Source organism: Ochlerotatus camptorhynchus, unplaced genomic scaffold (genome assembly GCF_037179485.1).
Source record: "Ochlerotatus camptorhynchus isolate MF236.1 unplaced genomic scaffold, CSIRO-AGI_Acam_v1.1 ptg000142l, whole genome shotgun sequence".
In the NCBI taxonomy this organism is placed as follows: Eukaryota; Metazoa; Arthropoda; class Insecta; order Diptera; family Culicidae; genus Ochlerotatus; species Ochlerotatus camptorhynchus.
This window is the reverse complement of record NW_027040632.1, coordinates 1,335,003-1,352,220: the sequence shown is the minus strand read 5'-3', so window position 1 is coordinate 1,352,220 and position 17,218 is coordinate 1,335,003. Positions and strand designations below refer to the sequence as shown.

The 17,218-nt window shown below is 42.3% G+C and overlaps 2 protein-coding genes across 2 annotated transcripts in view; one reads left to right on the top strand and one right to left on the bottom strand.

The window, feature by feature from the left end:
* The window catches only part of orion, a 460,865-nt gene that overhangs the window by 130,471 nt on the left and 313,176 nt on the right, over nt 1–17,218 (bottom strand). The gene's annotated exons all lie outside the window — the stretch shown is intronic.
* Nucleotides 1–17,218, top strand: part of LOC135700793 (uncharacterized) — a 182,743-nt gene that overhangs the window by 12,673 nt on the left and 152,852 nt on the right. The window contains exon 2 of the mRNA XM_065221434.1: nt 12,980–14,423. Coding sequence (XP_065077506.1) covers nt 13,034–14,423 — 1,390 coding nt within the window. The 5' untranslated portion in view covers nt 12,980–13,033. The remainder of the gene's footprint in view (nt 1–12,979; nt 14,424–17,218) is intronic.

Sequence of the window (17,218 nt, the reverse complement as noted above, 5' to 3'; positions counted from 1 at the left end):
CTCCTTCCTTTCTACCAGTTTTGCGTTTGCTTTTTTTTAAACCCCGCGTGATCAGCTCAACTCAACCGAACCCAACCCAACTCAACCGAACAAACGGCTTTGGCTCGGCTCAACTCAACTCGACTCGACTCGGGCATGGCTTTATTAGATAATAGCATAAAATTAATTTTAATAGGCTAGAATTGAAAGGAGTTTACAAATTGAAAGCTCTTTCCAGTTACGTTTGAACGGCCATAGAGTGGAAGAGAGAAAGAGGTTAGGTTTGCGAGGGTCGTAGAATGTGTCCGACCGTGGAAAGCGGGATAGGGAGCAGCAAGATTCCGAAATGGAGAAAGAGGTAAAATGCTATCGCGGGTCTTAACAATTCGTAAACATACAACATAACGCGCGCAGGTAAAATAGATTGATGTGTGTGGTGGAAGAGAGAACCCTCTCTTCAAATTGAAAAGAACGAGTCGATCAATGCGATGATAGAGATTCGTGAGTGATTCGATTCGACACATTTGAATTAGAATTTGGTTCGAATATGCTTTTGACGTACAGATTTGATCGAGAAGCTGCTAGGTAACTTATCACCCTCGTGAATACGGATCAGTGCGGAGAGCATGCCTAATCGAAGTAGAGGCTGAAATTTACGATTGTCTAAATATCAGCGGAAACTGTCAGCGCAGGGAGCTAAAATGTTGAAGCATTGGAGATCCTGAAATGTAGAATCAATTAAGATTACATTTTCGGAGGCATTTCAACCTGTCTGCTGTCAGCTGATGCGACAAAAGGTTAATGCCTTTTGCTAAATGGGGTCGTTCACAAATAAATTTCGTCTTGAAAAATATCCTAATGATGCAGATTTCAACATTTTCGACGGTGAGGTGTGGGAGAGATGTTTTAAAATGCTTTAAGAACTGGGTGATTTTTTTATTCAATGTTCAATTGTTACGCTGGAATAATGGATTCATCGCAATGACTTGGCAGCAAACGCTGTCAAACTGCATTTTGTGTAAAGCTCAATCGTGAATCTTCCACTGTTTGTTTACGTTCGTACGTTCATGAAAAAATTCAGAGAAATTATTTGGATGCTTCGGAAAAATGTAGCTTACATGTCCACCACATCGATTCATAAATAGAATGATTCAATGTGAAGTTGAATATACTTCCTACTTGATGAACTGAAAATTGTCACCTTCACTGCATACTATGACGACCATTGCAACATCGTCATCCAACGAGACAAAACAAAAACTGTATCACAAGTGCTCTTTCACTGCTAATAAATGAAGAGACTGAACTTATCTTCGAATCGAAAGTTATTCCAATCGAGTAGAAGACCTGTCAAATGGACAAGATGTCGCCTCTTTATCCAATTCAGTCTCTTTACTAATAAACAGTCTGTCTGTCTGTCTGTCATGTCACTTCGGTTTTCATATAGGACACTTCTAGATAGAGCTGGAATTAGGGCGTAACAGCTTTTGTAAACAATGACGATTCTCTCGATGATTTCTAGGAATTCAAGGCTCGTCCACGCAAATCAACATCACCATCGGATATGAGAAGACCTCCCCTATCTGATGGTTATGTTGGTTTGCGTGGGCGTGCCTTGAATTCCTAGAAATCATCGAGAGAATCGTCATTGTTTACAAAAGCTGTTTCACCCTAATTCCAGTTCTAGCTAGACTTGTTTTGTGTCAACAAGTACAACATTGATCGATTGTCTGAATGATTTTCTCTTTGGATCGCCACGGCCATGTAAAATCGATTCGGGCTATTTTCGACAAACAGTTCGATGGAAGAAGCTATTATCTAGCTACTAACACGACAACAAACACAGCCAGAGGCGTTTTTAAGCCGCGTTATTAACGAGAGAGAAAGTCGATGAATGTAGATAGGCCCATATGCATTGATCGGGTTGAAATATTGTTATTGTAATTTAAAAAAAATCAACAAGTGGGAACACTCCGTGGAGCACAAACAATTAAAGAAGCGGCTATAAGCGCTTTTCGTTATGTAATTGATCTGAATGGTTTTCCAAACACCATCTTGATAATTCAACTATTATTTCTAGGTGAAATGTTTTTATAATTGGAGATCAAAATTGGGCTCTCTTAGTTCCCAGGTGCTGAAGCCGCCTCCCTGGCACTAAATTTCCTTCGGCTATCAATTGTCAATTGGAACACTTTAAGGATTAGAATAGAAGGATTATAATAATGCTAGTAAAAATAAAGACTTTCCACATGAACAAAGCCTAAACGAAGTAATAATAAGACGAGCCTGTAACAAACCATTTACCAGAATACTTTGTCTGTCAAAGTGTATTGACGAAGCAAAGCATCGCACGTCGTATCGCATCATATTTTGTCAGTCAGCATTTTAATATGGTTTTCGTCAATGAGAATCAATAAATGTTGCACATCAGTTGTCACGTGGTGACAACATTCGTTCCACCTAGCTTTTGAGTGGCTCACAGATGCAAAGCGGATGAAAATGATGATGAAATATTTGCTATTTGTCAAACTGCATAGCATTCTCAAACATACACTGAACGGCCGTTACACAGTGTCTGAGTAAATTTGTATTGCCATCTCTTTTCATTCAAGGAAATATTACTCAGTTTTCGTAAAAACTGGGGCTACTCCAAGGGGTAGTCACTCTACACACGTCTTTTGCACCAACTTTTTTCTCAGTGTGCCTCACGTGTGCCGACAGATTTGTTTGTTTGTATAATGGTATGCTTGGCAACCCGGTTAATTTGAAAGTTCACACGTTTTGTTTTGAAGAAACAAAACAACTTGCTACACATCCTTTATGAGTGTCCACATCGGCTGGCAGACAAATCCAAATGCATCAGCGTCCTAAAACATAAAAATATCGATGAATACCCGATTTTATAAAAGAGGTGGGAACCGATGTGTGAGTAAACTGATCGCGAATTTAATTTTTTTGCCTTTCAACATTTTCTTAAATTCAAATCTTTTTTTGCACTCCTTTCCAAGATAGGGGAAATGACGGCTTCGGCATGACAGACTATTTTCGGCAACCTAAATTGAAACACTATTTTCACTGGATTTTCTTACGAAAACACTTCGCTGAATGCATGCAAACGATTCTTTTTGCTTTCAGCTTCAATTTGACTATATTTTTACCACTGAGAAAAAGCAATCTAGCAAGGTTTTCTTGAAATGAAACACACGCACTACAAATTGTAGCTGATTTCGAGTTGCCGATAATAGAACAGCAGATTTACATGCAGTTCAAATGGAACAGTTGCCAAAGAAAAACTGGTTTCCGACAATACTCGCTCTCACTGGAGAAGATTGGAGCTTTGTAAAAGCGTTTCAAAACAGTTTTTGACTATTCTTTCGACTGAAATTGTTAGAGCAGCTGGCAGCAAAAGATTGTAAACAAACCAATACTGCATATGTGTGCGTTCCTTAGAGAAAAAGGCTATAGAACGATGGTCGCTGCTTAGGTTGCCGAGAATAGGTAAATTCCCCTATAATGTTAATTTTTGTTTGAAAATTTCTGGCAGAAGTTAACCAAAACATAACATAAATATCGTATACGTCAATTGACAACCAACTATCACTTGATACGCCTGCCAAATATGGACCAACAGGTCTGTGCCATTAAAAGGGAGAAAAAACAAGCAGGATCCTATCCCAGGTCCTGACTGTCGTGACCAGGAGGACCCTATAGCTGTCAACCACAAATAGATGCACAATCCAGTATTCTACGAGCGCTCATGGCCGCCACAATCTGGTTGAGTTTCTGGTAGAGAACATATGATTTGAAGTTTGGCTTGTGTCGTTTGACCTGTAAACGGTCAAATTTGATCGTTTATACGTCAAACGTTATAAGCCAAACATCAAATCAAATGCTCCCTACCAGAAACTCAGCCAGATTGTGGCGGCCATGAGCACTCATAAAATGCTGGATAGCTACCATAATTTTGACATTTGTGGACAATCTGACACTTTTAGCCATACTGACAGCGGTAAAACTAACAGAGGTACGGCAGAACAAAACAGCTTACTCTTTCACACTTATACCCCGTTCACATTACAGCGTATATCACATGATATACGCTGTCTTGCAATGAGCACTCATACATCTAGTTTTCACTGGAAATCCTTTGAATGAGTGTTCATTACGTGATATAGGCTGTAATGGGAACGGGGTATTACATCGCAGTGCTAAATGCTAGAAAGAGTAGTCTGTTGCAGTCATCCTCACCCACTATATTCATCACATTGATGTGAGTTCCGCCGAAATTCGTGATTGTTGCTCCCGTGGTCGTGACTCTCGGTTCGTTGCTCTCAAAATCTATCGGAAAAGGACTACACTGAACCTAATAAGCAACGGCCTCGGTCACCGAATCGAAGCTTCGAGCGAGAACGTTCTCCAGGGGAGGCACTTCTGATTTCCGACTCGGATGAACTACAGGTGACGGTGGTAAGTAGACGAAGCGAGCGTGCATCATCAGGGGAAACTGGTCCAGATGTTCATCAGATTGTGATGAACGCTTCCGGAAGGAGTTTGTCCCAAAAGCCATCGATTTCGTCAAAGAAAGCAAACACCGGTGAAGATTCTAGCTCCGAACATGGTCCGAGTGATCATCGATGTCAGTTACGATGAGGAATGAATCATTGAACTGAATGTCCGTCGTTGGCTGATCAACGAAGTGGTATAGCGTTACGGAATCAAACATGGTAAACGACCACTGATAAAACATCTACGACCAGATGGTGGCCTTTGTTTGGACACCGATCCCCTTACGACCTTTTGTGTGGCTCGGATTCCATAATCAATTTGTACCTCATAGAAGCGTTCGGATCAGTTCTACGAGAATTATTGCAAACATCGCGATGTTGAAATGCTTACCGAAGTGCTCCAATCGCTGGGCACCATGGCAAACACCGGTTATTTTACACTTCGCCGGGACTTCTTCTCCGCCAAACTATAAATATTCTATTTCAAGTGCTTCCTTCGGCTGTGATTTCAGCTCCGTCACGAATCTCCCCGCCCCAAATCGATCTACCAACGTCTTCAACGTTCCCTTCACTTCCTCCTTCAGGGTCTCGCTCCCCCTACGCACCAACTCACTAATCACATTCCGAATCGGCATTATGACCAGTAGCAGACCCTTCACGGTCATCTTCTCAATCAGCTTCCGGAACGATGCCACCTCCTTCCTAACTTCGATCAAACTGTTCTGAAACACCAAAGCCTTCCGCACCAGATCCTTGAACAGTTCGATCGTCTTGAGTGGAGGTTCTCCGATCTCGAAGTCTTTTGGAAGCATTCCAGCATCATCCGAAAGAATTCCAGTTTGTACTTAACAACGGTCATCGCCTTGATGCCCTCGCTCATCCTAGTGTTTTGAAAATATGTGCGCTGTGAGGAATCCATGACAGAACTTCACCAGAAACCATTTAAAGGAAATAAACCAACACACTCAAACCTCTTCATAAATCATTGATCTTTCAAGATGCTTTGAAAAATCAAATAAAAGCGTAGACTTTTCTGATAAATTCGTAGAAATTCTGGGAAAATCTTAGAACTTCTGAACAGTGCTGTAAATTTGCATATCATTCGATTGAAGATGAACCAATACAACCACCCAATCAGTTTTGTGTAAACGAATTCTCACATGATCATATTTTGAACAGCCCCTTTCTCATTCGAAGCTTTTCGTCACTGTCAATTGAATCACTCACTATCAGTTGATATACGACAGTGGAGTATGAAAGAAACCCAGCAAAATGGTCCCGAACAGACGAGTCAACTCGATGTCGGATCAATGTAAGGCTAATTTAAGGTCGATGTCGATCCAATGTCGTGTTGTTGTCGGGTCAATTTTGGGTTTATGTAAGTTCAATGTCGGGTCAACATCGGGTTGGGGTTTGGAAGAAGTCAGGTTGGTGTCGGGTTGGCTTAGCTTTTTCGCCGGAATGTCGACCAGAGCTCCGTTTATGTGTATGTTACACTCAATTGAATGATATATAGCGTTTCTCAAATGAGAACGATCCATGCCTTCGTCAAATGACTTACTTGGGTGGATCACCCATTCAAAGGAGGTCCCCTTTGATAGCGGACAGCTACTTTTCTCATTTTCATCAAAAATGTTCAAATGATTTTGAGAATTCACAGCACTGGTTCTGAGAAAATTTTAGAACTGCTATGATGTTTGTAAAAATTCTTGAATGTTTGTAGAGCTTCTGGGAAAATCGTAGAACTTCTGGGAAATGCGTAGAACTTTTGCAAATTCTTAGAACTTCTGGAAATTTTTAGTACTACGGGGAAGTTTGTGGTGCTTTTTGGAAATTCGTAGAACTTCTGGTAAACTGTTAGAACTTCAAGTAAATTCGTAGAACTTTTTATTAGTTCGGAGAACTTCAGAGAAATGTGTGGAACTTCTAGAAAATTCAAAAAAACTTCCAAAGAAAGAATAAAGTACCACTTCTGGAGGATGTTTGAAGAAAGTTATAAGAGAAAAACTCAAAGGAACTTCCAATACAAATATTGAGAAACTTCTGGTGCCAATTTAAAGAAGCTTTCCGGAGAAAATCGGATGACACATCCAGAGGAAGCCAGACAAGATTCAGAAATCTGAAACAAATTCCAGTTGTAGCCATTTCCAGGGAAAGCCAGACGAAGCTCAGAAAAACATTCCAATAGAAATCGAAAAAAAAACCTACGGAGAATGGCTTATGGAGAAAGTTCCAGAGGAAGACGAACAGAATTCCTACGAGATACATTTGGTAGAAGTTTAATTGAACTTCCTGCAGACGCTGGAATAATTCCTCGAAGTACTCGGAACTTCCTTGATTATAATGAAACTACCAGAAAATCTCTAATCTTCTTTGAAGGTATCCGGACTTTCTTGTAGATTTCCGAACTTCTTAGCCCTAGCCCTTAATACGATCTCACAATTTTCTAATCTTCATGTTACTTCCTCTTACGTTTCCAAAATTTTCATGAATCTCTCGGTACTTTGCTCAAGTTTTGGGAAATTCCCCGACTTTCTCGAAACGCATTTAAATTAATTGGTCTGTTTAGATGTTCTCAGAGCTTTCTTAAGTGAATTCCCCCAGAAAAAAAGATGGAACAGTCCTGATAACCATCAAATTTCCCTGAAGTACTTTGCACTTGTAAAGTTTCCAAAATATTTCTGATGTTTGCTTAGGTTCTTAGGACTTTCCTGGAAAAATAAAATAAAATAAAACTCTTCAAGCAGCCCTGAAGTTCCGGGGAAGCTACGGGGTAAGGTGGAGTAAAATTCCAAGGGTAGATTGAATAAACTTCAAGAAGTTAAAAAAAAATGCATTTTGATTGATATATTGATTCACTGAATAAAAGTATTTTTCGATTCCCAGGAATTATCGGGTTGATTCATGAGTTGTTTCTCGATTCCTGGGATGATGATGATGATAGTGGTTTACCACCCATTGTAGCACGGAAACTAAGTCCGACAGCAGTAGGCTATCTTCTCTGTTTGTCTTGATCAAGCTTAATAAACTCTGATTGTCCTCAACATGTCGCTGTATGAAGGGCCAAAAACGGATTGGGTAGATCGATAGGCAAAGTCGCCTATACGCATCTACGGAACAATAAAGAATCTCCTTCCAGCAACTTGATCAGCCAATTGGTCAGAAAGACAAGCCCTCAAACAGGAAGATGCCCCAATGAGTGGGGAGAAGAACCCGCCCTTTATCCACGAAATGTTATCAACAGGGAGTTGGCATTCCCACTCTCCCCGTCCAAATCGCTTCAATCGGGTTGTTGGACCGTCCCTTCAGTCCCTTCCATAGTTGATTGCTATGATTATTGTCAATAATACTTACTGAAATCAAAGTAGTCGTTGGATTACCTGACCTGGTCACTCCTGTTATTTTTCGCTGTCATTCCAAGTCAAGAGCTCGATGTGAGCAATTCAAGTTTGCATTAATAAAACTTTCTTTTGATCGTTAAGTCTCGGCCTGTTCATTATTGCCCCGTCCTGTCCACGTAGTTCTTTCAGGTTATGAAAGATTCCAACCGAAGAAGCTCCATCCGATAACCCTAGAGAGCTCCCTTCACAACATAGAGGTGATGACTATTCAGAGTCTGACACTAGGCGCAGGTAAGTTACTTGACTTCTTTACTGGGCTTAGAGCAACATCTGCTGGTAAAATTTCAACTCTCCCAGATCCCCCGGAATCGTACGCCGAAATCAAAGATCGAGAAGATCGACAGCTCTGGATGACCGCAGTTAGGGACGAGTTAAAATCTCTTGAGGAGAATAAGGTATGGCTGACGGTGGAATGTCCTGCCGGTGTTAAGGCCTTGCAGTCGAAGTGGGTCTTTCGCGTGAAAGAGGATGAAGAAGGAAACCATGGGCGATGCAAGGCAAGACAGGTAGTCAAAGGTTTCTTGCAGAAGGCGGCCTGGACTACAATGAACCATATACGCCCGTTGCGAAGTTGACGACGATTCGAATTGTGCTGGCCGTAGGCGTACAAAGGGGATTCCATTCATCGTGCCTGTATGTCGATGATCTCCTGAAAACAGGTATGCAGCTGACCACCATAATGAAGCTGAAACGCGAACTTTCGGCGATGTTTGAAATGACCGACTGTGGAGAGTTGACTCACTTTCTTGGGATGAAGATACGGTACGATCAACACAATGGTAGAGTGATGCTGTCTCAAGAAACCAACGGAGGACGCCAATCGAGAAAGGATTGAAATTGGATCGTCAAGTGGACGAAGGTGTTCAAGAACCGTGCCGTGAATTATTGGGAAGCCTGATGTACGTGATGATGTCCACAAAGCCGGACATTTGCTTTCATATCGGATATCTGGGGAGATTTAAACTTCAACCTGGACAACAACATTGGACAGCTCTGAAACGGGTTGTACGATACTTAAAAGGATCGATGGAGTGTTGCTTGACGTTTACTCGAGACAATCAAGCGGCGCCACGCATCGGGTTTGCTGATTCAGACTGAGCCACCGATACTGACGACCGGAAATTAGTAAGCGGATTTGTTTTCCGTGTTTTCGGATGTACTGTTGCGTGGCCAAGCAAGAATCAAACAACAGTTGCAACTTCTTCAAGCGAAGCTGAATATGTAGCGTTGAGTGCTGCAGCATCGGAAGCAATATGGTTAGTCGGTGTTCTAGGCGATCTCGGTGAGCTGGACATTGAACCAATCACCATATACGAGGACAACCGTGGATGCATTGGTATGACCAAGAACTTGGAGAGTAAGAGAGCCAAACACATCGACATTAAACACCATTTTCTTCGTGATCATGTCGCTGTTGGTAAGCTATTGGTGGAGCCGATTGCCAGCAACAACCAGTTGGCTGACTTCTTAACTAAATCGTTGGACGTCGGCCGATGCTGGGACTATCCAAGCGAGAGGGGGTGAAATCAAAGTAGTCGTTGGATTACCTGACCTGGTCACTCCAGTTATTGTTCGCTGTCATTCCAATTCAAGAGCTCGATGTGAGCAATTCAAGTTTGTTTTAATAAAACATTCTTTTGTTCGTTAAGTCTCGGCCTGTTCATTATTGCCCCGTCCTGTCCAAGTAGTTCCTTCACTTACATTTCGATGAAGATCGTGATACTTATCATTACAGAAACCAATCTTGAATCGTAGACCAGTTCCATCAACAATACACTCGTTCTGAGACGTTTTATTATAGTCACTTTAACGCTTTTGGGTCATTCGTGACTTGCCCGGGGTGAGATTTGAACTCGTGACTTTGGCGTGAGAAGTGTGGATGCTAACCACTACGCCGGGTTCGCCCCCATTTTTTAGTATAAGTAATTGTTTTATCTGAATACCCAAGTTACCATATTGTGGATACTCATACAATGTTGTGCCAGTACCACAAGTTCAACAACGCCCAACTATGGACAGTTTTTTTTTTGGCAATAGTCCTTGTTACACATTTTCTGTGTTATCCTTTTTTCTTGCAGTGTTTATAACTTCCCTTTCCTTGAACTTCTTCCTCGGTCGATACACCATCTGAAATTTCGCTATCCTCATTTTTATAAATTTCTTCCGCTTTCTTTTTCAATTTTTCTTTGTCCTTAGTTAGTTCTTTCCATTCTTCTATATCAAGTTCTTCATATCTATCAAAGTCCTGATTTCTTGTTGAATTTGAATCTATACACTAATTGCAGTGGATGATTCATCTCTCTTCTTCTGATATGTCCAAAATAACTTATTCTACCTACCCTAACTCGTCTATTTATTGTTTTTCCTGCTAAAAATTTTCTTGCATTTAATTTCATATTACTTGGTTTTTTACAGCTACGAAAAAAATATTCTAAGGAACATTTTTACCATAGAATATTTTTTTCGTAGTTTGCTAGTGCCACCATGTTTTTTTTTTGTTAATACCGCTACCTTAGTTCCGTATAATAACGCTGGCGCCAAAACTGTAGTATGTATAAGGTTTCCTAATTCCCAACTCGGATGAAATCTTGTACAAAAATCTACAACTAATCTTGAAGTTTTCAAAGCGTTTATAGATCTATGCTCATTGGTTAATTTCCTGTTTAGGGTTGCTGTCTGTGGGTCAAGTCTGTGGATAACAGTTCAATTGTTTCTCGATTCCTGGGTAGCCAAAAATGGCGATGAAATGGAAACATTAGTCGAAAGAGTATCAAGCATAAGACGTTTTAGCTGAATATTTTTTTTTAGCAGGCTCTAAAAATTTGAGATATTAAAAAGATAAAAGTCTCTCACAATGGTTTCCTCCGACAGCACAGCGCTGGCAGGCAATCATTTTGATTGTTAAAAAAAATCGGCATACAATCTTAAAAATCGGTATTCTGAGAAACCATATCTGTACATCGGTAACAAGTTCGAAAATCGGTATAAATACCGAATAATCGGTGAATCTGGCAACGCTGTGTATCACATACACTGGAAAAAACAGTTGCCAATTTTCTCCGAATAAAATACTTAAAATATTGTTTACAATATTGGTCCCACCCTTATATGTTCCCGGTACCTTCTAGGAAACTAAATCCTGACATGACCAAAAACATTCATACGAAACATCAAATCACATTAAAATAAACATTTGTTGCGGTTACCACTATATTAGCCATACCCGGCTATGTCTCAAATATTTTTGTTTTTTCCTTGACTTGTTTTCCGTCGATCTTGTTTTCCGTACTGAGTACCAATGCTACCAACGCCAGGGAGGCAACTCCCACACATGGACCCTACCTGTCGACCCATCTATTCATGAACCGAGGACCAACGGCTTTACTTCCCTTTCGAAGGAAGGCGTGATCAGAGATGTTATGCCTCAGGAAATCCCGGCGGCACCAACTGGGATTGAACCCAGGCTTTTTGGGGTATGTCCCATTTGAAAGAGTAAAGAAAAGGAACACAGAAGACTGCTCGGACAGTTCACAAGAAGGTATTCAAGTTTAAGTCAAGGCAGAGGACCACAAAAGCAGTCCAAGGCAACAGTAAGGAAGGGCCCTAAGGAGTTCAATAGATGTCTGTTAACAGAAAATATCAGGATAAAAACAATCATTCAATAAGTTCCGAATCTCATAACCTCAATCAGCGGCCAAAAACTCGCCGAAACGCAGCCGGTTGTGAATGATTCTTTCCTATTTGCGCACATGTTAATAATTTTTATAGCGGAAATGCACAATTTACTACTGAAACTAGTGTGGTGTATCACTCTCCCCTCAATTTTCCGAATTTTAGTATCACAGCGGTGTGATGGCACAAATCAGCACGGCAACAGACAGCGAATAAAAAAAAATCGTGTCAAATCATCATCGTATCACATGTGTGTATTTTTTTTTATTTCGGTTCACTATTCAGAAGGGGGAACCGACGAGCTCTCCGGAGTGACTTTTAAATTGAACCCAATATCGAAGTAAGCCGCCGCACCCGAATGAGGTTTTGCCGCCCCCCTCACCTCAGCAAAGGCAGATCATCCATCGAGCTAGCGTCACTTCCGAAAACCGAAACCATGACAATAGATACGGTTGCTATCGCATAGATCACGACCGAATTGCATAAATCCAATCTCAGTTAGCACTGCCATCGCTCTCTCTCTCTCTCCCCCATGCCAACCAGCTCCCCTCGGCTTGCTGCGACCATGCCAGTTCAGGTTAAATTGAAATAAATCGTACTATTTATTTCTGCCGACAGTTGTTCTCCGGGGCAAGATCACCGTCATCGTCCGGTGCGGGTTCGGTGTCCAATGGCCGCGGTATTTGTTCGCAGCTCGTTTGTTCTCCAATCCCTGACGGTTCCACGGTATGCCATGTGATCGTTTGGAACGGATTTGGCTAGAATGATTTATGATCACTGACTGCCGCGGCGGAAAGCTGAATTTAGCTGCAATGGGTTCAACCGCTTCCTAAGACATAATATGTCCGTTTGCAATAAAAAAAAAATCATAATGGTAACAATGGAACGGACGGCATGGAACTGGAATGGGCGAGGACTATTACACTCGATTACGGTTGGTGGTTGGTTGTCGAAGGGAATTGGGAAACGCAGCCCTTTCGTAGGGCGGAAGTGTGTGGGAAATTTCGTGACCCATTATTGGGGTAAATTGGAATAACATCTTTTATATGCAATTCAATATCATTGCATTAGGTCCTATCGCCCTAACCTCAATCTACCTGTTCAACAACTCCCAAAACGTAAACACACAAAACAATATTGGTTCCAACCCTAAATAACGTTTTCAAAGATGTTGAACAGGTAAAAAGTGAGGTTACGCGACGCCACTGGTCCTAAGTAACATTGACAGATTCTCTTCGTCGACTTTCTCTTAGCATCCCCACGGCCCCCATTCTCAGCCGAAGAAGCAAAGAAGCTTTTATCTAGCATCTAATACGACACACACAACTAGAAACGGTTCTGTGCTCTAGGAACACCAGCAGATATCAACGTAGTAAACGTAAAATGCTTAACAATGCTAACAACTTTCTTTTCCCCTTTCAGAACCATAACCTCAAAAACCGTCGTGCCAATGAACAACCCGTCCAGATCTACCCAATGAAGAAGCTAAAGCAACAGAACAAGAAACATCAGAAACACGCTCAATCGCACTCCTCGCCCTATGTCGATCCGTCCGGCAATGTCCCGATCCCAGGCTGCTGTCAGCTTCCGACCGCCGGGTGTCCGGGTTGCTACTCTCACTACCCCAATCCGGCGGCCTCCTGCCACATCTCCTACCTGAGCGGTGGCTGCTCCTGCCTCCAACATCAACACCAGCAGATATACCAAAACTCCTCCCATCGGAATGAGTACCACCGGGGGGGATTCCACTCCGGACCATCCTCCTCCTCCTCCTCCTCCTCGTTGGCGCCTCCGCCGTCCATCACGAAACCGACCAACATCGTCGCCACCATGGAGCTCTTTGAACCGCGAGCTTCCACGTCCTCCGGTCCGCATCAGGATTACTCATATGCCTATTACGAACCGGGCGCTGCCTTGCGACACTCGAACATTCCGTCCTATATGTTCGATCATGGTGGCACCTCCGCAGGAGGTGGTCCTTCCGGACAACAACGAACGCCCGGAACCAGTAGTGGTGGAAGCAGTTCGATGCGAGCCCTCATTGCCCTTGGAGGAAGTGGCCAACGAAATCGATTGTACGGAGGACGACGCGGTGGATCCGTGAGCCGTTTTCCCGGATCGCCCTGTGAGAACATCTACGAAGAGATCATCCACGAGGAAAACGAAGCTGCAGCCGGTGCGCCGATGGCATCGTCGTCGTCGTCGTCCTACGGAGGGCCTTCGTCGAGTGGCCGCTTGTCGCTGATGTCGCTGAATCAGAACGTCATAGTCGAGGAGGAGTTCCGTCAGGTACAGAACTGTCACCGGAAGGTCCTCGGAGAGTTGAACCTGTCGGTTGAGGCGATGCTAATGCCGGGCAATGGGAGGGGCCAGGAAGACGACTACCAGCGAGGTGTCGTGAACTATAGGCGAAAGTCGTACGGGATGGGGCAGAGTACGGATTTGGATAGTGGATTCTCCGGAAGTAGCGGAAGCACCAGCTATATCGGGAATCTGAGAGCTAGAAAGACGGAAGCGAGAATGCTATCGCTTCAGCAGCAGAGTCATCATCAGTCGATGATGCTGTTCGAAGGAATGGGGCAGGAGGACACACGCAGCATAGCCAGTTCCAACTCGATGGATCGGTCCAGTGGGGGCGGATCGGTCAAAGCGCTTTGCAAGGGGAAGAACTTGAGCAAGTTGTTCAGTGGAAGTACGCGATCGTTGAAGAAAATGCTGGAATCGGCGGATGGGTCTCGGAAAGGGACGCATTCGACGCCGAGTTCGCCAACGTTCGTCAAGTCGAACAAGGTTGGCTTTTGGTCCAAGAAAAGTTGGACCAAGAAGCTGTCGTCCAGCGGTGCGTTGCATCGGAGTTTTGATGAAGGTGAGTGGTTTTTTTTTTGATTTTTTTTTTAGTTTTCAATAATGTATTTTTTTTGTTACGATCCATGTTGGGGTTCGTCGACGTGTGGTTCAATTGTTTTGTGTAGTATACGATCTAATTTTAACACCATTTGAGTGCTAAGTAGGAAGTGGTCGATTTGTACACGCTACGATCAGCAGATCCATCAAATAGCTAGTTGTCATCGTCGTCGTCGGGATCGTAATAGCTGTGTATCACTTATATGGGGTGCGAGATATGCGATTTGGATGGCGCGTTTGATGTGGAGTATATTGTGGATATGATAATAAAAATTTAACCTTATGTGCGACACCGATGCGCGCTCGGTAACGGCAAAGGGGAATGGTCGTTATATATGTGTATATCAGCGTCTCACTGTTCCGGCCCGGCTCAATCCCGAACCAGTTGGACCAGCGCTGCGCAGTCTCTGGTGGGTATGCGATGTATCACATAATTTCCAGTTGTCCAACGCTTCGTTGTTGGATAATTTTTGAGTTATGTGCGAAACGTCATCATCCGTGCGAGTGTCTTTTTTTCTGCTTGTTCTGCAAGTCATTAGCTGTAATTTTCTGCCCCTTCACAAACTAACTAATTTACTTATCAACTCTAAACTTAGTCTTCGTTCGTTGACAAATAACCATTTCTAAAAAAAGGATGATTTCCAGAATCAATCATCACGGTAAATTAGCGAAAAACTTAGGAGGCGTAGGTGGTTACGTCAATCAAACGTCCCTCCTCTCCGCAAACATTACAGAGGACCAATTTCATTCAATCTATCCAGTTCCGGTCGCCAAATCTAGCGCAGAACTTTTTCAACCTGCAAACAGAGAGAGATAGAGAGAGGGACCAGACCATCACACCTAATTTAATCAAAACCATCTTCCGTTGTACTTGTAGGTACCCAGTTGGTTAGGCTGGAAATGCGTTTCAAGTTTCGCACACTTCAAACACAGATGCCACTGCTGCTCCTCGCAGCTCGCAGTAGGCACAATGAAAAGAACGGGAGAGCGTTTTTCTCTCTCTCGCATATCTCAGCAGGAGTAAGTTCATTCATTTGCGTTTGTTCGCGGTCAGCTGCAGCTTTGCTGCACGTTGTGTTCTGAGAGAATCTCTCGATGCACTTATGAGACGCTCTGCTCTGATGGAACCGGGCTTTTTTGTGGAGGTAGGGTAAAATGGTAAATTGTTGCCTTAGTCAATTTGTACGACATGTTTTGAATTTGAATAAAATGTTGTCACCTAAGATTTGTATAAGATGGATTAGTTTGTAAATCTTGTGAAAATGTTATTCGTTCGTGGTTTTGAACTATTTTGTTTTTAGGGAAGTGTTAGTAAATCGTCATTTATCGCACAGACCTTCAACCTCCTTTCCTTTCGGCTTAAATCATCCCACGGTGTGTTTGGACTAAACACAAGTAATCGGCATTTAAAAAAACTTCAGATTTTAAAGAAAATACCTACGGGCAAGACAGCTTTTGGTCATGAGTTAAAACCGAGTTAATTTTGAATAACTTTGAGTAGCTCGAGCTATTCAAAATTCAATACAAGCAGACTCAGCAACCATGTTTTTGTTGTGCTCATTTCCCAGATGTCAAACAACAATATCATCTGACCGCGTTTTATACCGGATCATCTCTCTCAAGTGTTGTAATCAGGCTTCCAGTGCGCGCGCTACCGTATGCGAGACGCAATACGAATAGTCTCATAATCATAGCAGTCTCATGCGCAAGAGATTTGTAGCACTCTGTTTCTCTCTCTTCAGTTTTGTCGCATCTCACATTCTCATAATGTCTGTGTGTCGCACTGTTTTGTAAGCACAGCACATTTCCGGATGTATGCGTTTCATGAGAACGAGTATCATGCGACGTCGCGTGAGCCGAAGCTCATGCGCTTTTCGCAATGAGACGTCGCTAAGCGACGTTTCAATGCGACATCGAAATAACAAACTCAACTGGAAGACCAACTCGTGTTCTTGATATGGGGAAAGTGTTGTTTTGTTTTGGAAACGATGGAAAGCGACCTAGCTACTACACTCTTATCGAACATGGAGAAGAGGTGTCGGATGGTTATGACCAACAAAGTTTTCCTAGGGGCAATTTTCGTTGATTAAAGGATTAACTTGAAAAATAGCCCATTCATAACGAACGAAGTTAGAGATGTGGCTTTGGTAAGTGAAATGTACAATCAAGTTGTGGTTTATTTGCTCGTTAATATGCTTTTTTTTTTAATTTCAACGAGAGTCCACGGTACTAACACTAGGACTATTTAGAAATCTGTCGTCGCAAATTGATTGTTTCAATTCAGCATCATGGTGGCTGATATGAACTATCCTGTGAGCGCTAACACATCTGAAGAATTCAGTTGCTGCCGTAATAAGTTTTGTTGATTGACAGGTATTCAATACAATTCCTGAAGCAAGAAGCTTAGCAACAATCCGTAATACAGATATGACACAAATTGTTCCTAAATTTATTACTTTAACCTTAATCCAGCATTTCGTACCTACGTACACTGTGGTGCAAAGTTGATCGGACAAAGGTCGTTTTCATACAAACTAGCCAAGTTTAACATGTTATAAATGTGTTCTGTTATGATCAATTGGGCTGAAATTTTGACGCAAAACTTCAAATATGTTGAATTTCACGTGTAAGAAATACCAAATTTTTTGAAGCACTTGCTGGAAGTGGACAATAAAAATAAAATTTGTGCATAGCTGATCGGACAAAGGTCAATGGAAAAGCAAGTTTTGTGTCAAAAATTTCAACTCAATTGATCTG